This window comes from Thunnus thynnus, chromosome 4 (assembly GCF_963924715.1).
Source record: "Thunnus thynnus chromosome 4, fThuThy2.1, whole genome shotgun sequence".
NCBI classification, from domain to species: Eukaryota; Metazoa; Chordata; class Actinopteri; order Scombriformes; family Scombridae; genus Thunnus; species Thunnus thynnus.
This window is the reverse complement of record NC_089520.1, coordinates 18,440,645-18,465,226: the sequence shown is the minus strand read 5'-3', so window position 1 is coordinate 18,465,226 and position 24,582 is coordinate 18,440,645. Positions and strand designations below refer to the sequence as shown.

At 38.5% G+C, this 24,582-nt stretch overlaps 1 protein-coding gene across 1 annotated transcript in view; it reads right to left on the bottom strand.

Moving 5' to 3' along the window:
- The window catches only part of ca16b (carbonic anhydrase XVI b), a 112,115-nt gene extending 94,573 nt beyond the window's left edge, over positions 1-17,542 (bottom strand). Inside the window, exon 1 of the mRNA XM_067587144.1 lies at positions 16,833-17,542. Coding sequence (XP_067443245.1) covers positions 16,833-16,920 — 88 coding nt within the window. The 5' untranslated portion in view covers positions 16,921-17,542. The remainder of the gene's footprint in view (positions 1-16,832) is intronic.
- Positions 17,543-24,582: the final 7,040 nt, after the last annotated feature.

The following is a 24,582-nucleotide window of genomic DNA, read 5'->3' as shown; positions in this document are numbered from 1 at the left end:
TGCAGCCTTGCATGAATTGTCTAGTTATTGATTCTGAAATAAATTCAGCTGCCTCTGGTGGATACATTACACTCCTCACATATTACTGCTGTTCATAAATGGTGATGGTTGATTACTGGTCATGTAAATTGTTCCATCTAAGTCAACAGGCAGAGTGTGACAATGATCCCCGCTAGGTCATTGATTTGATCACAGCTAGGGTCATCCAGGCTGAAATTGTATGTTTTTGTAGTGACAGTGAGGTGATTTAGAGAAAAGCATCTACAAATCTGTGTATTGTCTTGTATTTCAGGTTGTAGCATACTGTAATTCAGCTGCACAGTCATAAACCTGTAGAAATACGCCTTAGAAGAAAACATCTGCCTAGCTCTGATGAAATATACCTAACCTGCAGATCACTGGCCAAATGACTCAACGTTAGCCATAAATAATACCACCGCACTAGGACTTTGCATGCCTCGCTTCCAAACAGGCTCTTCATGCCTGCCCGAGGCCGTACAAGCAGTCAGACCTCCTCCCTTCCTCTTTAAATGCTCTTTGATGTTGGACTCTAATCAATACTTGAAGGCTGAATTTAGAAACGATAAATACAACCATGAAGAGCAATGCAGTTGATACCTCTGTAGCAGCCTCTTAAGTGGCCTCGCTAGTTTGTAGTTTACTGTACGCAGTTCAATATTTCTTTCTCTAGATCTTTAAAAAGGACCTAGACGTGAATACACACTTTGCTTGTGTAATGAGAGATGTACAGATTGTAAAAACCTACCTGTACATGACAAGAGTGGTATAACATTTTTACACTTCATCACTAGCGCTAAACAGGCAAATATCATCATCATCTGAGAGCCATATGACATAATACAACGCTTTAAAAAGTGGCAGCTTGTCACACAACTGTTTATTGCATGCTGGGTCCATGCTTCCCTTGGAGAATTTCTCCAATAACAAATATTTTAATGTTTAATGTCAACTTCATTTGCACACTAAGTCAATGTTTTTTTTTTCTGCAGAGGTCAATGTCATTACATGTCATTTTAATGTCATTACACTGCCTAGATGCTAAAATGTAATTGCATGTTCAAGAAAATGAAATAATTTCTCTCTCACACCGAGGGATTTTCATTCTCCGCTGGTTACCCTCCTCCCCACTGTTTTTCACAACTAAAATTACAGTAACAACAGTAATCAACTCGGAGTGTTTCCAACTGTTCAAACTGATTTGTTATGAAAATAACCACATTTTCTAAAAGTAGTAAGAAAAAATCTCTTATAATTACCAAAAGTGAATATTTAATGATGTAGAGTTTTCAGGCTCAATTCCCTCCACAACTAATAAAATCTGTCTTTTTTTTTTTACAAAAAAAGAAATATTACACTTTGAATAATGATAGGTGGATTTTCTGTACCTACTGTGGTCCAACAATAAGTATAGGCTGCTGGAACTTTAGAAGAGTTGTGATGGAAGAAATCGAGTGGCGTTATAAGATGGCTGCTCATTAGCCAAAAAGGATTACAAGACTATTACAGTACCCATCATTTTTGCCAACGTACGACTCGAGACAAATGAGGACATCTGTTCAGACCCACAGCTCCTCCACATTCACACTCTTGTTTGTCCTTGCTTTAAGACACTACAGCTTGATTGTTGTTGTTAAGATATGAAAATGAATCCATAGACAACCAGACAATTTCACATCAAACTTATTGAAGTTACCTTGGCACATCGCCTACTTGTAGTCAGATTTGCAGCAACATAAATCCAAGGCTAATAAACATGAGATCCAGAGAACACAAGAGCAGGAACAAACAAAAGCTGGAAAACAGCATTCAATTGAGCAGTGCTTGGCTGTGACTCAAGGTAATGATTCTAATCAGGCAGCAACACCACAGCTGAGTAGTGAAGCCAGCGTGTAAGTGCATTTAGCTGCAGTCCTTATGGCCAATACATGCTGGTCCAAAAAACAAATACACGATTGAATTTGTTTTCAATTCAAAGGAAAATGTTCCTTCTCTTGAGTAAATTCGATAAATTTATTCAATCTAGTTTCATCTCTCATGTGTGTCCTGAAGGTGATTTGGAAATAACGGCGATATTGTGGAGTGTATCTGTGTGATTAACAGGTTTTTCGGCCTATCACAAACTATCACAGTCAAACAGTTTGACTGTGACAGTTTGAAAACTTGCCCCCCCTCTCAGCTCTGCATGAGCTATTCCCTTTTTGTGTAAATGTGGAAGCTTTTAGTGACTGGCAAGCTTACAGCAAACAGTAAACCCAAATCCAGGTTTCAAAATATCTGTTCAGCATCCAATCGGTTGTCTTTTTTTCTACAGTCTATAATTCTAATGCATAGCAATTATCAAATTTTAAAATGTCATGTTCACTTGCTTTTAAGCTTCCACACTAAAGCTTTACATTTATATGCTTGATTGAGAAAAAAAATCCTTTCAAAAGGTTAGGCATGAAAAAAAAAAAAGATGAGCAACAAAAGTGGTTGTAACATGTATTAAAAGATCAGAGATACTTTCAAAATGCTCGCTCAAGTATGAGTCACTGATATTTAGTCAATAACTTGTTACATTACACATTTATTGATTATCCATATTGATTATCCACTTTGCAGTTCATTTTTTTCAATTTAAAGAGGAAGCACAGACTTGCTTTACTATTAAAGCAGCAACAATAAGGAATTTACTGATTTGCTGTAATCTGTTGATCTACATTTCATGCCAACAAACAGAGCATTCAACACACACACTCTATAATAATATATAATAAGAAAATATTTCAATTCAAAATTTACCTCAAAGCATCACTTTCATTTTATCAAGATGGCACTTTGATGTCATCGGTGTCATAAAACCTACTGAAAGCATTTAATTGAGCTAATCATTCCAAACACTGCAGCTACACAGATGATCATCTTGACAACTGAGAGGCAGCCGAGGCAGAGCGGTTGCTAACTCCCACCTGCCTCACGCTGGCTGTTAAGTGCGGGGACAGATGATCTCTAGAATCCCTGAGTGATTAGCAGTTACCTGGGGATAGGTCTCCTCTGCTGTGGTAAACACTGGTGTTGTGAGGTTTAGATTAGCTGTGACAATAACATACAGCAGCTGTCAGCTCACTCCACTGTTTGCCAGATAAGCAGACATGCAGGAATTTGTACGACAGTGTGGCTAAAATTACCTGGGGATCAAACGGAGTGTGTTATATATATTTATGTTTTTTTTTTTTTTTTGTTAAATGTTCCTGCAAATTCAACTGTTGATCGTCTTGTCGCGCAAGTCCTTTTCATTGTCTAATAAATATGAGAGTTGTCATTGTTGAGGAAGCGCAAAACACTGTCTTTCTGAAATATGAAAATGTCAAAAGGAAAAGGCCATGGTATTCAAATCCCTAGTTAATTAGGGTTCCACTACCAGGAGGGTTTGAATGTTTGTGTTGAAGAACAGGAGCATTTGCATTCCCCAAAGGGAAACATGTCAACAGGATCGATAGGGCAGTCTTTAAACTCCTGTTCTTCCTCCAAAAACTATCCAACTCAGCACATCTTCTCCCTTGGAATTCACTGAAATTAACTAGCACCAAATTTTCACTGTGGCTGTCCTTGTCCTTTTTTTTTTCTTTTTTTTTTTAAACAATAGCACCCATTCCTTTCACAGAAAACATTTTTATCAAACAGTTAAACATCCAAAAGTAAGCTTTCAGTTACAATATATTGCACCTGGAAAATGCCACCTCACATGTTTTGCATGTCTTTTTGGTATCATGGTTAAATAACAATGATCCCTTTTCCATTGTTGTTTTAGTTGTTTCTCTAGAAATAGAGATAGCTCCCAGAGAGACAGTCGAAGTGTGTGGGAGAAACAAACAGAACATCAATCTCATTCTAAACCCAAAGGAAAGAGCCTGGGGGAAGATCTCTCAGGGTGTTAACTTAGGGAGGGGGAAAAAAAACACATTCAACAAGGAATTAATGAAATGGGTTTAGCACTGGAGTGGAAAAGTGGATACCCACTCAGTGTTACAATTTGGCAGACTAATAAATGTATTTGATTTCAACTAGCCCACTTTATTTATCACTTGTCATATCCTCGTGGTGAATGACCTTTAATGGAATAATATTCTATAATCAAATCTGATATGTGGTTAATTATAGTCTGAAATATGCTTAGTGTATATCTCAAAATAAACAATATATCACCAAACTATGATGTAGTATGTCAGAGCAAACTGTTTATCATAATTCATTGATAAAGAACGCATTTAAATTCCAAGTGCCCAAATTTTTCAGTACTTCAGATGTATTGTTTGTTTAATCCTAATTTATTTACATCTGCACGTCTTTGAAATGTCAGTGATTGGAAATTATTAATCCTTACTAAGTCTTACCTCTTTGGGTACCTTTCTGGATAGAGCTGGGTGATAAAATGATAACAATAATCATCTCAATATAATTTTCCTTGATACAAATATAACAAATGTTTGATAAATGTTTGATATAATTAAACAGAGAGGCTGGGTCAGCTTGCACCAGCTACTGGGGGCTGGCTAATTGCTGCTAACCTTTGCAGAGCCACGCTTCCAATTCACTGAGCCTTGCCTCCACAACAGCAAATAAACTACATTTATTATATGTACCGTTATAACTAAAGGAGGCAGAGGAATAACTAAACATAAGACACACCTAGCGAGAGAGAGCAGGAGAGAGAAGCCATCACTAGCTGCTAAGATAAGCTAAAGCAGCTAGCAGATCCGAATAGCGTGTGAACAACTGTGGGATTAGCGAGAAAGTCGCTAAAAGGAGGAGAGAGCTATGAGTGCTTGAGCAGAACTAGTGTACATTTACAGCGGGTAATTAGCCACTGTAATGAAGAATATAGTAAAATTAACGGGTTTGAGAGCAGCAAAAACGCTACCAGTAACGCAGAAATGCTGGCAACCTGAAATGAGACACTATGCTTACCTCAGCACGTCACGTCACAATTTCATCTGGGCAGAGGTGATTTCTGTGGGTTATGTATTGTGGTTGTTTTCATTTGTATATTTTAGTTGGAATTTGAAATGCCTGCGTTATTGTGTGTTACTGGACATGTAACTAACTTTGCAGTCTAAGGCATCTTACATGTGTGCTGTATCACACTGCAGTACTTCATTTTCTATTAAGATATTTATTTAGTTGAGGAAAAAGGACTGAAAAAGGATTTTACTTAATTTTATTCACGCATATTTTGGTGTTGAAATAAGATTTTATCAATCTAATTATTTTCCACCTCAGATTTGTGAAATGTTGTTTGGCAAGTCATGTTCTGACCATGAAGAATAATTTAATACCATAATTAACCGTCAGATTTCTTTAACTTTCACTCAGGAGCAAAAATCAGCCTTAAAACTGGAAAGACATAATGATTTGACATTTATCATGATAATTATAAATATGGTCAGCCAGTCTCGTTTGTTACTGCTGGAGTCCACTGCACCGCTCCGCTAACGTTTGCCTCTGAGTCATGGCGTAGAAAGTTCACAATACACTTTACATTCATCTTGCCAAGGTAATTATTTAGTCATTAATTCAAAAAATTCTTGCAACCGCTGCCGTCTTTGAAGATGAACTACAAGATAACTCTTGTATTGTAGACTGTCCTGAGTGCTACGTTGGCCTCACAACTGAGTTTCACCTTTTTTGTTCCGTCAACATCACATGCCGGAATTTTTAACAAAGGCGGAGGCCAGCAACACAAAGTTCTACAAAGAGTTCACGCATTTTCTACAAAGCCTTTGAGTTAGACAGGCAGGTAAAACCCTGACCTGGGGTGAACAACAGCAAATGCCAAAAAAAAAAAAAAAACAACAATTTTCTGTCCTGACACTGACTTCAAGTGCTACTGTAAGCAATGAGTTTCATATTCAAGACTGTGGTAAACTGATTTTGAACCAAAAGTAAATTAAATGCATAGTAACAAAAAGTATTACTTCACAGAAGCAAAGGTTTATTTTAGGTATCTTCTACAGCTGCTCAAAACAACAACGTAATTTATGCAAAGGTTCAAATCTAATTAATCAAACACAACTAGACTCTTATTCAACAAGCCTATTTCGCATTCTGCAAAGCACTTGATAAAACATGCACAGCCTAATCCTATATCTTCAGCAATTGTCGCCATAATTCATGATGGGGAAAATGAGCCTTGTGAATGGAATAGCCTTCTTTTGAATTTGTTTTTCATTGCCTCTGAAAAAGACTAACTTGAATGTAGCCTACCAAAAAAAAAAAAAAACTATGGGCACAAGGCAAATACATGCTCTGTTGATCCACAATAACACAATGTAGGAAAAAGGGAGCCTGAAGGTTCCATTGTCTCTACTCTCCACAGGGCAGCGTTGACTGACATTTCGTCTGTAAGTAAAGCTGACACAGTATCACATCACAGCGAGATTGTTAAAGAGGATGTGGCTACTGAAGGACACAGGACATTTATTGATATGGCCAAGTCCTTGAGTGCAGCAGTATATGTCCTTTAGTGACAGTGCCTTATTGCCTGGACATTAATCACCATTTTCATGAAGCACAGGAAATAAGTACACTAGTTTCCCCAACAGCGTTTTCCGCCCTTGTTTCAAACCAGCCTGGTTGAATCCAGTTTGTGTGTGTGTGTGTGTGTGTGTGTGTGTGTGTGTGTGTGTGTTTTGGGTTAGCTGTTACTAGGACCGATGAAATGATTTGGAGTGAAGTGGCTGTGAGTCATTCTGAATGATTAAAATGCTACTGTGACCAGCTTGGAGTATCTTAGCTGAAAGACTGAGTCAACTGAACCGAACAGACCAAAGTAATGAAGTGATGACTAATTGCCTGGATTAACATAATTTAAACTGTTTAATCACTATTAATGTCAAATTACTGAAATTATCACATACAATAAAGCATTGTTCTCCGAATGTTGAGCTCATATCAACCAACGCCACACGCACAGCTCCTTCCTCTGCTTCGCTATCTCTATGCACTGGATCTATTTTTGCCAGAGCAGATCATGTTGCTATAGCGTGAAATGCATTTGTGAATTTACACAAATGCCTGTATTTACTGACAACTGAAATAAATGTTTTAATTATTATTATTATATTAGTCATTGAGTTTGTATGTAAATACATATAACATTTATTCGTCTTGTTTGTCTCCTGTGGCTTTTCTGACAAACTCTGTAGAGTACGAGAAGGAACGCTACATTAAATAGAATAAGATGAGAGATTCAATATTCTTGTAAAACAATGGAAAAGCAACTCTAAACAATAGTGGACATGTGGCTGCTGAAAAACAGACTCCTTGAAGAAGCTCCAAGTGGACATTTGAAGTGTGACAGAGATGTGATAGAACTACACTGCAACCAGAATGAGATCATACAAAAGCAAACATTCAATATTTCTGATGCATCTCATCTCATTATCAATGTAGTTACTAAATGATGGTTAAAACAATCATCTCACTCATTAAGTAAGTGGACTTCATACCACTGCTTGTTTTCCCCAAAACTCAACAAGCCTAAAATTATATTTCATAAAAATATAATACTTTCTTCTAACATTAATAAATGGGATTTCTGGTGAAAAATAAGTTAAGGTAATGCTGGGCGGTAGGCCTATATCGATTCATCCAGTATAGGCTACTGGTTTTAATTTCCTGTACGATATGAATAATTTCATATACCGCCATACCAGCGCGTAGCTGAAATAATTGCTGTATCTCTTCAATAGGCAGCAAAATTTATAATCGCCGCGAAGAGGGCTACCGTCGGGGCAAGCTGTGCAGAGTATATTGAGAGGGGACCAATATTAACTGCATAACCGTCTTACTAATGGTTATAATTTTATAACACAACAATTAGTAACCCACAATCTTCTCTTTTTAACACCTGTTAAACACCTTGACACACAACAATTAGTGACACATAGGCAATTTGTAACACTAATAAATGTACATTTACAAAATTACACTGCCAAATGGCACGCTGGTACAGCTCGCTAGCTAGCCAGGTAGCTCAGTTATTGAGATTCCGTAGATTCAGATTGAGATTGGATGAATGAGGCCTTGCGCATAATGACGGTTAGCGGGGCAACCTCCGTAAGCCTCCTCCTGCTTTAGAAATCAATATGATTTTTACATGAATTGCTTAAAAGGTTGTGAGTCTGAACAAAAATAAACACAGGAAGTAGTCCTATGCAGTTAGCTATAAGTATCCAGGGCAGTTTGCACGTCGGTTTGTGCAAACTGCGACTGTTCAAGTAGTAACTTAGTAGATGAAATAAAATGATTCATGTCTCCGAGTTTCCAAAGTGAAGGGATAAAATGACAAGATACACTATCGCTGGATGATAGAGAATTTCATACTGTAATTCCTCACACTGTTACATGGATGCTGGGGAGAAAAAAAAGTTTTGACTGAAAGTTTTTTTTTTTTTTTTTTTTTTAACTGGTGTCCAGGTTGTGCAGCAAAGCCACATAACATTGAGCGCCAAAGATGTGAAGTCACCTTGGGGGGTTTTGGGGCATGCCCCTACCCCCCGGAAATTTTTTTTTTAAAACGGTGCAATATGGCGCATTCTGGCCATGATTTGTATCCCCGGCAAAGGTACCAATGTATGCATGAAAAGTATAAAACATTTTACCTTCAAAATCCATTCAAAATCTCCGCTCACCGAACAAAAAAAACATAGGCCTACTTATTTTAACTATCCAACTATTATTTATTTTAGAATAAAAATAACACAAATATCTGTACTTATTATCTGTATCAACTTTAAAGGAAACCAGAGTCTACATCAGTCAGTAAAAGAATACTGTTGAAGTTTTTGTCACATTAACATATTGGACAGCACATTGTCTCTTATTCCAACTGCACACTGACAATCACTACTGTTATCAAAACTCATTGGTTCGGTTCTTAATCAATACTCTTAATGGTTCTTTTCCATTACTAAATAATTGCTTCTTAAAAAATATATTATTTTAAAAAAAGAATAAATTCAAAACAGGATTAGAATTTATTTATATTTTAAATATAACTAAATGTTGTTTCTAGAGAGGCAACAGTAATGTTTACAACAGCAAAGTCACTATATGAACTCAATGATATTTCACTGGATACAAATCTAAAATGTCAAAATAAATAATATTCCTGACATCACAATACTGAGTGAAGTTTAGAAAGAATGAAGAACACAGACATCAGTCGGCATCAGTCATTCCTCTTCTGCACTCCTCCCTCTGCTGCTGATGTGATTCACTGCCTGCAGGTACCACTGATAGAGAGAGGAGGGGCTGGTTTGTCTCAGCCAGCAGCTAAGAATTTGCCAAATTTTAAGATATGACGCAAACTGAGCTAAACAGACTACATACAGGCAGCTTTTGTTTTAGCTTGTTCGTAACAATTCGCTATTAGCCGAGCTAGCGTGCTATGCTTGTGTAAACAAGACTAGATCAAAACCTAGTATATGGCTGGACCGGATAGTTAGTGGTAGTGTCTACAATGTGAATTCCTGGATATTAAATGTTCATCTGCAATTTTCTGTAGTGGTCTCAGTAAAATTGTTGTTAAAGTGTTATAAAATCCAAACACACAGCGGAGCGTCTCTCCTGCCGGCTGCTGACAGCGCTGTCAGTCGGAGAGTCGATCACACTGGATGGTAGAGGAGGAGAAGGTAGAGATGGTACAGACTGTTTAGCCGACTTCGTTGCATTTAACACTGGAGCTGAGAGCGTCAGAGCTCAGAGCAGGAAACACAGTCCCTCTGCATGACGCTGCTGTCCTCCACTTCCATTATCTCGCGCCGATTCATTTTGAAAGAGCAACGGCCAAAGAGGAAACTCCAAAACTTGGCCGGCCGACCAATGGTGTAACTACATCACTCACTCAGTCACTCACGGACAACTGCGGTTATAGGGCTGGTCTGTGGCCAGTCCAGCCAAACATAGCAGCAGTGGATGGGAGACTGCGGACAGAGCAGATTGAAACATTGTTTTTTTTCTACATGTTCATGTTTGTTGAACAGGCGTATCGATAAAGTACTGGCTTTCTACTCATGAAGGTTTTATTGCAATTACAATAACGAGCGTAGCTGTCGTCAATTTGAGTAACCTTCGAATTATCTTCACTTCACCTGTGTTCTGCTGTTCGCTGACTTTGCTCCGTGTGTGTGTGTGTGTATGTGGAGGAGATCAGCCCTGACACAGAGAGCCGAGGAGAGGCTGCAGCGTGATAATAAATTATACCAAAATGTTAAAAAGTACCGATAAAAGAACCAGTAACATCAGAGCTTATCAATACTACGGTCTTTAATAATTAAGCCCCGGTAGATTGAATTCTCATCTAGTAACTGACAACATATTGAATTTTCACTATTTTCTATTTTTGAAATGCATGACCACACAGACAAAGATCTGACATAAAATACGTTTTGACAACATGACTGAATTAAATGATACTGTGAAAGAAACACAAGGCTACAAATGTTTACTTACACTTGCCCTGACTACATAAAGGTAATCATTTTTTTAAACTGCATTTTCCATCAGTAAGGACATTGAAAATAATTCACTCTACGACAAGAAATCATTTCAAACCAGGAATGATTCCTCAGGTGTTTGTGAAAATGAGTCAATTTCCAGGCAGCCATTCTTACCCTAAAGAAATACTGTTTCTATTTACCTTTAGGGGACTTTAAATGTCGTGCGTTTAAAATAATTACCCCTATTTTTCAAATCAGTGCCGTAGCAGAGACCAAATGTTCTGTTTTTACAATCTATTGTGGAGTGAACTGTGGAATAATAAAAGGTTATTTAAGGCAAATTAAACACTTTTTTCACAGCTGATCAGTTGAAGTAAACATGCTGAGGTGTGTTTCCCAAATCACAATGGTAGTTACTGCTGCATGCGCGACCATAGTTTAAACTACTAAAATCAAAACAATATTATTAATAACAATACTGAATTGTTGTTTCAAAGTTTACCCAGTTTAATCAGACAGACAGATAGGGATGTCCTGATCAAGTGTTTTTTCCCCCAATCCAGATACCAGGTCCTGATCCAATATTTGTATTTTCCTAGATAATACAGCTGCACAGTGCACACTACAAGTACATTAAAGTTATTAAAATCAATCCAATGTATATGCTTGCAATGCATTAAGAAAAAAACTACCTGCATGCTTTCTGAAATGTAGTGTCGAGAGGATAGGGTGTACCATGGCTCCAAAAGCTCGGGAAGACAGTGAAAACCTGCCTTCTCTACCACAGCGATGGGCTGGTCATCCAAAGCAATGAATTCAATTAGCCTCACTGTAATCTTTTTGGCCTTGTCTCTGTCCCGAGGAAATTTCTCTTTTCTTTTGAAAGTATCTCCCAGTGTTTGCTGCTCCGGTGCAGCCTTTGCCTGAGTTACCTGAGTGACTCACTGTATTCTGTTGAGTGATTTTTTTGGTGCCGTATCAAATTGGTAGTATTGAACACAGCTCTGTTACTACTGCCTCGCGAAATGCTCGCATTGCAGACATTACAAGATGATGGTGAACTGTTTTTGTTTTCCAATTTAAAATATTTCCACACTGCAGACATTTTAGCTGCTGGTATGCCAGAGTACACTTCTGCGTCCTGCCACAAATTGTGCTCTTCGGTTACAACACCTGTGTGACAGCTGATGTAAATCGGGCTTAGGTTCTTGTTCAATATAGCAGATACCGATCAGTTAAAAAAAACGCCTTGATTGGCCCCAATACCAATCATTGGGTCAGGACATCGCTTCAGATAGACAAGGTAATCATTAAATTAGAAAGCAATAAGATAAGGATGAGCATCACTAGCCAAAGGATAAACAGCAAATTATCTGCACATGAGTAAAAAGTGATTACAGTTGCAGTGTTTCCCCCCATCGGACCATTTAGTGGGTGGCTCAGGCAGCTGGTGGAGAGACAACACAACAGTGTGCTGAGCCTATCCATGATCGAGACTGAGCATAAGTTGTACAATCTTATGTCAGAGCTGTACATATTGAACCAATTATCCAGAGAAGGTGGAGGAGGGTCTTGACGATAATGATGCTGTTGCCAACATCAGTGGTGTCCAGACAGTTGGCATCCTGCTGGCAAAGCAGTACATCAGGACCTCATAAACAACATTAATGACATGTTTATTCACTAATATTCTATTCGCAGCGGACAGTAATGGTGTTATTAGAAAAAGCACAGTCATACAATACATACGAGAGAAAAATGGCCATCATTATCAAATAAGCTATAATAATTAGAATTTTTGTCCATTGTGGTCCCATTTTCTATCACCAATCCGTACACTTTTAATTTTTTTTTTTTTTTGAATAGCCATATTTACTTAAACTTGCAATAATTTCCTCATTATTTATGTAATGCAATCAGGATGATTTCTATGATTAATGACAAACTATGCCTCCAAGGACAACTTCAGAGCTGTAAATCCAACCACACAATTTTAACAGTGGTTGTATGTGTTTGTCTGAACTACAGTTTTCAGGACCACCACAGCTCCTAATGTTCTTCCCACAGGACTTATCGCTGTGTTATTGTAGGGAGTGACAGTTTGGAGAAATAAACCCCAGGACATAAGCGATTTGTGTAAGGAGACGTGTGAGGCTGCTTTTCTAAATTGGGCTGGGTGATCGTCATCAACATCTCACATCTCTACATGCAAAAAAATTCTCTTACATATCATGAAAATGAGGTCAATTTGATCTCTACAACTTTAAATCCAGTATGCATTGATTTCAAAAAAAGGAAACAACCCCCCTTACCTTTAAATCTCTCATTTTCATGTTAACTTGAAACAACAATACTACCTGTGATGTAAAATCTAAATTTAAATTAAAAAGATTTAGGTCACATTTCCTAAAACAAAAGGTGAACACAATTGTACGAACAGTGTACAAGTAGTTGAATTGGATTATTTCCACCACCTTCTTGCTGGTCTGCCAGTCAGCCTGTATTGCCTTTCTGCTGTGTGTCAGAGGTCTGGCGAGGTATGCCATAAGAAAAAAACTCAGCTGTGTTAGGGGCTTGCAAGGCTACAAGTCAATAAAGCTACAAACTGAGGACGTGGAAGCATAGAACTGGGGGATTTTGGGGCAGAGGGGGGTGACTCAGAGAGGAACCATTCTCCTGTGTTACATCACTGCTACTTTTCTATGGGGGATGATTGGTGCCACAGAGGAGTCGCAAACATAAAATATATTTGGGGTGCACACTAACTACAAGTGTTACAGTACAGCATCTCCAGTTGTCACAATGTTAACAACAGTAGATGATGCAATTTTAAAATTTTCATTTAAATGGGTAAGGCTATGGATAATAGATTATGCAATGTATCCTTAGATGTCACTACTATTTATTTAATTTGTTCATTGCTTCTAAAGGTACCATAAAAGACCACAGCCAACAGATTGGTGGGTCAGTATTATCGGTTGATATTAACTCATCAGGATTTGCGTATCTGTCGGCTGATAATAGGGGAGGGAATCTTTGGGAATCTCACGATTCAATTCATCTTCTTGGTGTATTGATCTGAATCAATTCTTGATTCAGTAAATAACAGAGGGGGCACTTGGATCTTACTCCAGTTCACCAAGTGCCAAACCCCTCACTCATGTCCTTAGTCCACCATACTGCAATGTTTAACATCTCATATCTTTTGAAAATAGAAGTTGCTCTATGTCTTCTGGAGTATGGGGAGGGGGAAAGGGTGAAAAAATTAGCTCTGCTGTTCTGTTACGTTCTGTGTCCTATCCACAACTCTGTACAGGTGCAGGGCTTTTGAAATGCAACGGACTGAGATACTTTCTTCACCCTGCCAGACCTGAAGTGTGTGTTTATCAGCTGGCTCATTTCCTAGTACTGGAGTTCAGTGCGCTAATCCACTAAGGTTAATCTCCAGGTGATGGCGTATCATTCCACAAAGTTAATTATGAAGTCATGAAATCCAAAACACACCCAAACACTTTCCTTCCTTAAAGGTGAACTACATAATAACTCTAGCTTGCACCCGCTGTATACCGCCCGGGTACTGCACTGTGGTCTTGTGATTGAATTCAGCCTTTTTCGTTCCGTCAACACAATGTTGTTAAAATATAAAAATCTAATTTGGAATCTGTGAGTTGATTCAGAATTGTAGAAGATAAGAGTTGTGACTCTTTTGTGAATAGATTTTCTTTCCTATCCCAAGCTGACAAGCAACAAGAGATGGTACACTTAGGCTATGTTTCTACAGCTAATGGTCAGGCTTTTTACCATATTAATAAAATAAGGGAGCTAATGGAAAAATCCAATTCTGACCAAGACTATTAGATGACAGGAAACAGCATACCACTCAAAAACCTGTTCAACACAACAAAATATGTCTTAGAACGGGTGCAAGGACCAGAAACATTGATCAGAGCTGGCTGTTTCTGAACAATATATGAAGACTCTTTTGTCCTTACTGTCACAGAACTGACTATTTCTCTATATGATGTTCAAGAGTTCATTCATATCAGCATAGAAATAACAGGAAGAGAAAAGATGAACATTTGTTTTGGTCATACTTTGTTGTCTTGTTAAAGGGTGTCTCATCTATTCTCCTGTGTTGCCTTCAGCCCCACTTCAGGCTCCCATATAGGTACTCAACATGTTCTCATCCCAGGTCGTCAGATACCAATGCTTTGTCACACCCCTCTGGTGTCTCATGCAGACGCACAAGGCACCCTTTGGCATCTGTAAAGCGATGAACCAGGCTTTCAGCTAAATCCAATATAGACCAATCCGTGGCACCATCACATGCTCAGAGCAACTGGTGTGGTCTGGTTAGGTTTAGGCACAAAAACCACTTGGTTACATTTAGGGAAAGATCGTGGTTTGGCTTAAAATGAACACTTGAAATGTCATCATGGCAACAGTAAACACCATGACAAAAAACTGACCCAAGTCACAGTTTCAAAAGTGACACTTGCAGTTGGAAGCGGGAGGCGAACATAGTCTCCTGCAGCAAAGACCACTTTTTGCAATCTAACTATCAAGCCATCCGCCCAACCTGCCTCCTCCTGAGAAGGAAAACGTCACCTTATATAGACATCATCATTCTCATGGCATCTAATAATGACGCAGAGGGGTAATTGGAGTCAGTTGAAAGCCCAGTGTGTGTCATACAGACGCTCACGGGTGCCTTTTGCATCAGTATCAGACCTCAAGGGATGTGACAAAGCATTAGTATTTGACGCCACAGGAATGAAAACAATATTTTACACTGGAAAGTCCCACCAGTATAGAGGTAACTTGCACAGTATGTAAGGCTTTAGTTTCGAGGGGTGGCACTAGTGTTGCCAATTTCAACGCCAGCAATCTTAAAAAGCATTTGAAGATGCAATCATATCACATCCATACAGGGTTAGTAGTATGCAGCTGTTACTTTTTTTTTTTTTTAATGCATGGTATCGGATCGGTACTCAATGTTGGCCGATACACAAGTTCAGGTATCAGAATCGGTATTGGGAAAGAAAAAATAGAATTGGAACATCTCTAATTGCAGATTAATCCGCCAGTTGTTTTTTTCAATTGATTTTCCATTTTGTCCAAGAAATGTAAAACAAACTATGATGCCCATCATAACATTTCAGAGCCTAAGGTGACGTCTTCAAATTGTTTGTTTTGTCCAAACAACAGTCCAAAACCCAATCTATTCAATGTACTATCATAAACCACAAGAACAAGCAGCAAATCCTCACATTTGGGAAACTTTTCATTTCCTTATTTGGCTTTTGTTTTAGCTCTAGCTGTGACCCATCACACTCTGTGACTCAATTATTACTGATCAATTCAGAGGTATTTTTAACCCATGGTCACATACTTTATTTTGATAGCAAAAGTGGTGGTGGTATAAACTTTGGAAATATGCCTAAGTAATTTGGATAAGGTATTGTGATCGCTTATACTCTACTGGACACCAATAGACTATAGATCTGACTGTACTATTTTCATAGTTGAACTGCTAGTGCAAAACATGGGCGACAGATTTCGGTGCAACACCGTCAATCACCAGCCGGTAACCAATTTTCCAGGACTACAGTTTTGCTCCTGTGGCATTAATCGCCCCTCATACATGCCCATCCATCTACTGTACGAGCCAACAGCGCTAACTATCGCCCTCATCCTCGTTTCTACCTACGCACATGACAGCAATCAAACACACAGAATTATACCTCCACATAAACCAAGTCTCCAACTACAGCAACCCTATAATAAAACTTGAGACCCAAACAAAACTACAGGCTAAACGGACAGAGGAAATCATGGTAATTCCACAGGAGATAAGCGATAAAGTATACCAAGTGTGGACTACAACCCTTGTGAGCTCCTACAGGAATGTTATAGTATATTTCCCAGGATTTATGCATTCTTGAGGCTGCTCCATGTTGTATGAATATTGAATGTTGTTGTAGGTAAATATGTCAAACGGCCGGGGTCAAACAGGAGCCGCAGGGACCACCAGAGCCACGACTAAACGTTAAACCTAGGAGGATTATTTGCGCCATAGTCCAGCTGAATAATCAATAACATGCACACACATCAGGGAGGCTAAACGTCTCGGTGTTAACAGAACCGTTGGACGTGAAACTCGGGTCGGCCCCTGTAACCGATAGTGGAAAACCAGGCGAAACGTTGCCTCTGAAAAATATCTTAATGCATCAACCAAAACTCGCTTTTGCCATTGATTATAAAACATCATGGACACTCAGTAGTTAGGCTAAAATAAACTGATAGCTATCCCGTGTTGCAAGTACTTACCAGGATGACAGTCTTCGTGTTTGGGCAAGGTTAAAAAAAGCATTAAGGATAAAATCCACCAGTAACTCGGTTCCCGTATTCTCGGCATGTTAGACTACTCATCGAGAGCAACAAGAAGGAGGAGGAGGAAGGACAAAGTTTTTCAGTCTTTTCTCTTCTTTAAAAAAAAAAAAATCGCATACACACGAGCGAAGACTAAAACGAAGTCGACACAGCAGCCACGAAGCATCAAAGTAATCGTTGGCAGTTCGGCTACAGAGTCACTGCTTTTGTTTTTTGTCTTTCTTTTTTTTTTTTACAAAGACAAATTTATTCGCCTCCAGTCCAAGCAGGGACTGTTTTCTGCTTCGAGGAATAAGACGTTACGCACACTACGGCTGTGCAAAAACAGTTCAAAATCTGTTGTTGGACTCCGCCGTGCCTGTAGCGGGCTTCCAGATAGCGACATTCCCGAAGTGCAGAGGGGTCAATCGGCGATCAATCGCTGTCTTTAACTACAGGGGGAGAAACAAAAGTGGTCGGATATTATTGATTTCACGTGCTCATTATTAAGTGATTATCCGCGGCGTCAGCGTGGCGAAGGGCAATGCACAATGCGAAGAAAAGTGGTGCTGGAAATGTCCCATTCTTCCATCCAGGAAGTAGACTAGCGGTCAGGCATGCATGGATATCTGGCTACTGGTCCCATCCTACCGGACAGGCTGTGTGTGTGTATGTGTGTGTATGTGAGAGAGAGAGAGAGAGAGAGAGAGAGAGAGAGAGAGAGAGAGAGAGAGAGAGAGAGAGAGAGGAGAGAGGGAGCCTGCACGGGGCGGGAGCAGCGGAGGGAGGGGAGGCGCTTCTTGGATTTGCTGAATGCAAAATGACTCGGAACGGACCCAGAGGCTGGTCCCTGTCTATGGTGCTATATGATATTAAGACTCCAGAAATCAATGGCTCATGTCAGATTGTTTAGTCACCAAGTCCAGACTGAATTCCTCTGCCTCTTTTTTTAAATGTCGCATCAAACATGTTGCCTCAAACATGATGAAATACTGATAATACAAGCTAATCTAGCTGAAGCTGATAATACAAATATTATCTGGCTCAGGCCATTTCAGAATCTATATTGGATTGAAGCCTTCACTCATAGAAAAGATAAAACAGCTCTCCTACTAAATCCACTGATTCCAACCCCCATCCAGTCATCTCACTGTTGTGTTGCTTCCTCCCAGGCCCCATTATTAAAATCACCCTCCTGTGGTCACACAGTGATGTCCCTTTGCCTCCTGCTGGCAGAACTGTGAATGGAATACTTTAGCAGTAATCATCACCTGGAATATCATCATGTATGAGTGTGTACTGATTGGAGAATTATGCATCCACCGGTAACACTCCCTTAGGCAAATGTGTAGTCAGTGGTGTTCTTGCAGAACTATCCAGCTGGACATTTAATTTGAGGAATCTGATTAAATTTCTCATTTAATTACCCATTTCTCTGCAGGACCATTGAGGACAGTCACAAGGGCCCTTTGCTTTTAATGTCGGCCATCTGCTTCCTCTCCAAAATGCCTACCTTTTCAAAGCGTCCACAGCCTCGTGGGCATCCTCTCACGATCCTCCAGCCTGCACTACCTCCATACACACTGTGCAATGCCACTGTGATTAACAATGCTCCAGACCTGACTTGTTTCTGATTAAGTTCAATTAACGTGAACGAAAGTTTCTGAATACTGTTCAGTTTTGTTTTCTGTCTTGTTTTGTCATGTAACTTAACAGGTTGGACAACTGATAACTAACTGCCAACTAGTCCTATTGATTAATGATTAATCATGCAGAACCCAACAATGTTTTGTTCAATGTTCAGTATGAAATAGACACAACAAACTGACCCCCAGGTGTAGAGGTGCAGGTCCAGTTAACTTGTGGAAATAAAGTTAACTTAAAGTCATATTAGTGCTAATGTACATACATATATGAAATTGTAAATTATACATTTGTGTAAGTATTGTTATATAGTGTAAGTATCATATTTTCATACTGTATATTTAGTTTTAACAGAGTAATTCATACTCAAGCTCCACTTTTTAGTATTTTCTCGAAGCTGTCAAACACATTTTATTACTCTGTTTGCTCAGTTGAATATGCACAGTTGAATATATATGTTGTATAGAGCAGAAACATTGAGTCAATTGTCATCTACTTTGATAATCACTTAATCAAGTGAAAATGCCTAACACTCTTCAGTTCCAGCTCAGTTATGAGGATTTTCTGCTTTTCTGATAGTCTGACAGTCTTATGTGAAAGTAAACTGAATATCTTTGGGTTTTGGACTGTTGGTCAAAAAAAATAGTATATTTAAGGATGTCCCCTTGGGTTCTATATCAGTTAAACAGATTAACTGATACTGAAAATAATTGTAAGATGCACACCAATGTTATAGTAAAAACATTATCAAGCATTAGTCTCAGCGTGTCCGTTCTCACTACTGTTTCAGCAAATCACCTTCCATGTGCAAATGTGCAATCTTGAAATCAGAAAAATAGTGTATACTGTAAAAGGCAATCAATGTAAAGATTATTAACGGACAGTTTGAAATGAACAAAAAAAAAGGCATTTTAACCTTTGTGGTCATAATCTGAGCAATAAGCCACGAGGTTCCACAAAGCCAAGGCTGTGATGTACAATACTTTTTTTCCCCCTTTCTTTTCTTTTTTTCTGTGCCAAACAATGCCTCGCAGCATGATATGATCCAGGCTTATAGATTTAATTAAAAGGATGTAAGTGTTGCTCAATGTTTTTTATTTTCAATAAAAAAAAATAAAGTGGAGGACTGCCATGTTCTAAATCTTAACTTGGGGATATTGAAAACACAATGCAGACAAGTGAGTTCTTCATCATAGTGTTTTTACTTGTAGACTCTGTAATTTTGTGGTTGCATCTGTGCTCCCGCTGGAAATTCAATTTTCACCCTAACAGTAACACTTATTAGCCTCCCTGCATGTACATGTGAAATAAGGGAAAAGGCAATAAATTATAATTAATGATATGATGCATTCATGCCATCCGACCTGTGACTGTCTGAAAAATGTACTCAGGTGATAGTGTGATAATTTGGTCAGAGTCATGCTCTTTCATGCAGAACCACTGCATTTGGCTCACTGATAGTTGCAAACACATAAAAGCAATCACAGCCAACATAGTGTAAAATGAGTCATGACTGTTATTTTTTCTATCTTAAAAGCATCATATGGAGGCGCACGCCAGGACCTTGAAAAATCAAAGAAGCCACCAAAACTACCCTCCGCTTCCCACAGTATTTCTTGCAGTTTCTTAGTTTCATGAGGCATTTGTAATGTGTGCTGTGACATTTGACATTCTAATCTTTTTCACCCTTTGGGAGTTGAAACCCTAAAGGCATCCTAACACTCTCTCTGACAGTTAAATTGTGCTTCAGATAATGAGAAAAAAAAGAAAAAAGCTGATATATATATGATTCATGTGAGTCCAGCCATGACACCAGCATTGTCCCACGAGCATCTCCTTCCTCTTTGTCCTTAAGTGGTTTGAGAATCACACTTGTATTATTTTTTCAGACACATTTCACATGTTGACAGTTGGTACATAATGTACGACTGTGTGCATCAATTATGTAATGCAATTCAGGCTATGACCATATATAATTTATTTGATTCTCAATCTCCTACATTATTTAATCTAAAGCTATTTTTACCATTATTACTCTCCCCAAATAGTTTTATCTTTTGTTGGTCTGTCCTCTAGTTCTCCTTATCGACGTGTCATGTTTCTGCATTGAATCTACTCTGCTTTGTTGCTTCAGGAGAGTGTCACGAGTGTCTGTCAGCCAGGGCATGACAACCTTATAAAGGTTAACAGTCTAAAGCATGCCTGCCTAATAACAGTTTTTTTCTTCTCAAATCAAAATGTCAAAGAAGTGTGATGCACTTCAGCAATGTCACAAACTGCGATCATCCTGTCCAGCAGCTTCATTCTATCTTGATTTTTTGAAAGATTTGGTTGTTATATTTACATTAGAACTATCTTTTATAAAAAATAATGCTCATCCTTTTGAAACTGAGTTGTTTTTGAAGCTAGTTTTTGGAGCCGATAATAGGCTCTGAATCAGAAAAAGCACCATGATGAAAAATCAAATCTATGGCAACTACTGACTTTTGATTCAAAGATTAAAGGACCATACCAATGTTTTGGATCTTTTAGCCGATCTACTGAAATTAGAAGGATGTGGGATAACTGCCAGCCATTTTTTATGTGTTTTTGCTGCCTCACTGGCAATAACTGGATTCATTTAATTTCTATGTGGCATGACAGACAACTTAATCCAGTACAAAGAATATAATGATTTTATTTCTGTCAAAAGTTTGTTGTTGTGTTGAAATACATGGAGAGGCTTGAAAAGTCTGCCTGTGAGGTGCATTCACATGCTATGGGAAGTGGAAGTCAGTTGCCAAACAGGAATGCATGCATGATTAATGTTGAAAGAAAAGTGTGAAGACAGTCAAGCAAATAGGCAGACACACTGCAGAGGAAAATGTGAATTTTGTTGGTTTTCAGCAGCCGGCTAAAGCTCGGATATTGAATATGCTCATGATTCCTCTTGGGGATTTAGGGTCTGAATTTTACTTTTTTGATTGTGCATGAAAACAGCCTTGCCCATGGGAACAGAAGGGCGTCAATAGAAATAACACTCAAACCAACAGGATTCCCTGAGAGCAGACAGGAACTTCTGCATTTCCTGTGCAAACAGGAAGGTACAGTACAACCCCTGAGGTACCACTACTATCCCTTGTATTGATCATACATTCTATTTGTCATCTGTCTCCCTCGGTGCGAATACTTCCCTGGAAGTCAGCGTTAAAATAAATGACATAAAAAACAGCATTTCTTGTGCTGTGAGTGATGACAAAACCACTCTGTTTCACATTTTTTACTGTTATTTTTAAATCATTATAAGAACACACAGTTGTTTCATATGTGCAAATGACTTCATTCATCAAAGTAACACTGTACTCTCAAATGCAGAGAGGCTTTGCTGTGATGTAATGTGTTGGTGCAGTTGACCTAATTCTTGAGGATGGAGAATAATTTTCTGTAGGCTAATGCGGAGATAATGAGAGAAACATGGAAAGTTTTAGATTTGGGTGGTCAGTATTAGATAAAGAAAATGTAGGCAAAAAAAAAAAAAAGAGAGGGGCAGAGAGAGAGAGAGAGAGAGAGAGAGAGAGAGAGAGAGAGAGAGAGAGAGAGAGAGAGAGAGAGAGAGATGACTTGAATGATTTGAGACTGTAGTAGTTACTATTTGAAGCCAGTAGAGGGTGTCTGCAAAATTCATGTTACCATTAATCACTGCAGTTGTTCAAACCACCTAGGACCATCAGTGAAGCTCCTGCAGAATATAATAGATTCATTTGTCAGAGAAGGGTGACGAATCTCGGCAAAGAACTTGGATGGATGATTTAATAGCCAAGAAATCCAGTATATGGAGTCAAAGTGTCAACATATTTAATGTGGCATATTGAAGCTGCAATAATTTACTTGATTTTAGTATATAGAGGCCTTGCAAAGTTTGTGTAGCCACTGGTAACCACTGGTATCCACTTTGCAAAGAAGAAGACACAAATAGTGGGCACGTTATGTATACAGTGTAAAAACAGGTAAAAAAATACGAAAAACACAATATAACATTTCAATTGTGACTTATTTGTGACTAATTTGTGACTAATTTGTGACTAATTTATAATATTGAGCATTGTTTGTGTTTGTATGTTGCCAATGCATAGCAACCGGTTTTCTGCGCATGGTAACAGATGTCTCCTCCAACATGGAAGAAAAGTAGGCATGCTAGAATATTCTGTGAAAAGCCTCTTTTAGTAGTAAAACATCATTTTTTTTAAAACTTTTTTTTTTGAACAGATAATTTGTACTCAGGCAGAGCTCAGTGATCAATTTTCCTTTCACTTCCAACGACTTGCTCTAATTTGCAAGTCACAGAGGACTGTTGAAGTTATCACTATTTATCAAATGATGCAAAACTGCCAGAGAAATACTGAGAGAGGAAACATTTTTGAATTTCTCAAGAAATGTGCTCACATGGAAAGGGTTTCCTTTGCGTTCCTCAGTTGAATTCATTCAAATGCTTACCATGTGGTCATCCACCACAATCAACACAGGTTTGTGTTTCATCAGGAAGTCTGGTTTCATCTGCTGTGGCATCTCCACTGTTTCTAAAACAGATATGAAGCTGGCTCACTGTTAAATGAGAGGATGCTGTTATGTCCTTGCTCTGACTGAAAAGAGCAATGACAATCCTCAAATTCCCCTCATGTCTAAAGTCATTAAAATTAGGGTACCTCTGAATTTTGTCAATAATTCAGAAGTTGCTGCATTTATCTCCCTCCTGGCACTAGCTGGCGTCTTTTTAGGCACAGAGCGACTGCTAGAGCTGGCAGATGTTTAGACACATGGCCACACAGCACTGTAGAAAATAAGCTGTCAGAATAATGCATCTTAATAAAAGGAAATCAGCTTTGTCAGCATCAGGGCAGAGAACCGCATCATCTGTGTGGTACACCACATACATAACATAATTTGAGCACAATATCCCATGTTAGTGTTTTAGCTTATGGATCTGCTTAAGTTTTTTGTGTAGATAACACGTGGAATGTGAAGATCCTCAGAGCTTTCCTGTTTGACTTTGTACTTTAGTTCATCCGTAGCCTCCCACGAACATCATGTATCCCTTCTTGCATAAACAAATCATTTTAATTACTCTGCACTTACTAGCATGATTACCAGTACAGAACACCAAGCATAAAACACCAGATGATATGATGTCTTGATGTTGTTGGATCCCATAGCCAATTAACATATAACCAATTTATTCAAAGACTAATTAAACCTGTTGAGGAAGTGTTATGTTTTTGTGAACTTCCACTAACTCCAGCGTTCAGAAGAGGTCTGGAAAGATGACCCAACACAATTTTGTGCCTCCTGAACTGTGTCTTATTTGCCGGGTTAAATTGACTGGTGACATAATTGGCCTTTTTAATCAATAAAGAAATAAAACAGATAAATACTTCACACAGTGTTTTTATACTGGTTGTAAACATAATAGATATAACATGACATAATTGAGCTTTTAAATCTACATTTTCTGGAACATAGATAGCGAGTAAAGTGTCTTTTTTGTTGAGGTACATGATGTTGTCTCCTCTGTTCATGTGGTGTTGCCACACATGTACCTAACTGTGTTACATTTCACTGTGATTGTACCTTATATGATTACATGTGACAAACTTGATTGACTTGATTGATTGTGTTATTGCCTTCATTTAGGAGAGGTATAATGAGAAAACATCTACCAGCCTGCTGGCAATAAAAAAATTGAACTTAAACCTCTTGGGCCAAACTGACCTGGTCAACACCAGATAAAGGACATGAGTTTGTAGGCTGAGTATAGCACACACTCAGAGAAATTATATTATGTTACATGTTCTTTCCAGATAATAAGCCAAGGATATGGAGTTTCATAATAACAAAACAATTTTTAGTAGAGTTTTTATCTTAGTAAAAAACAGGTAATCTTGACCTGAACACCCCTTGAGAGTCTAGAGTTGCTGTTTGACACATCAACAGCATTAGAGACAAATCACTCAGGAGAGACTAGGAACAGTTAAGAATTTGAAGTCATGACACATTCACAGATTAAAGTGCTACAACATTAATAATATCT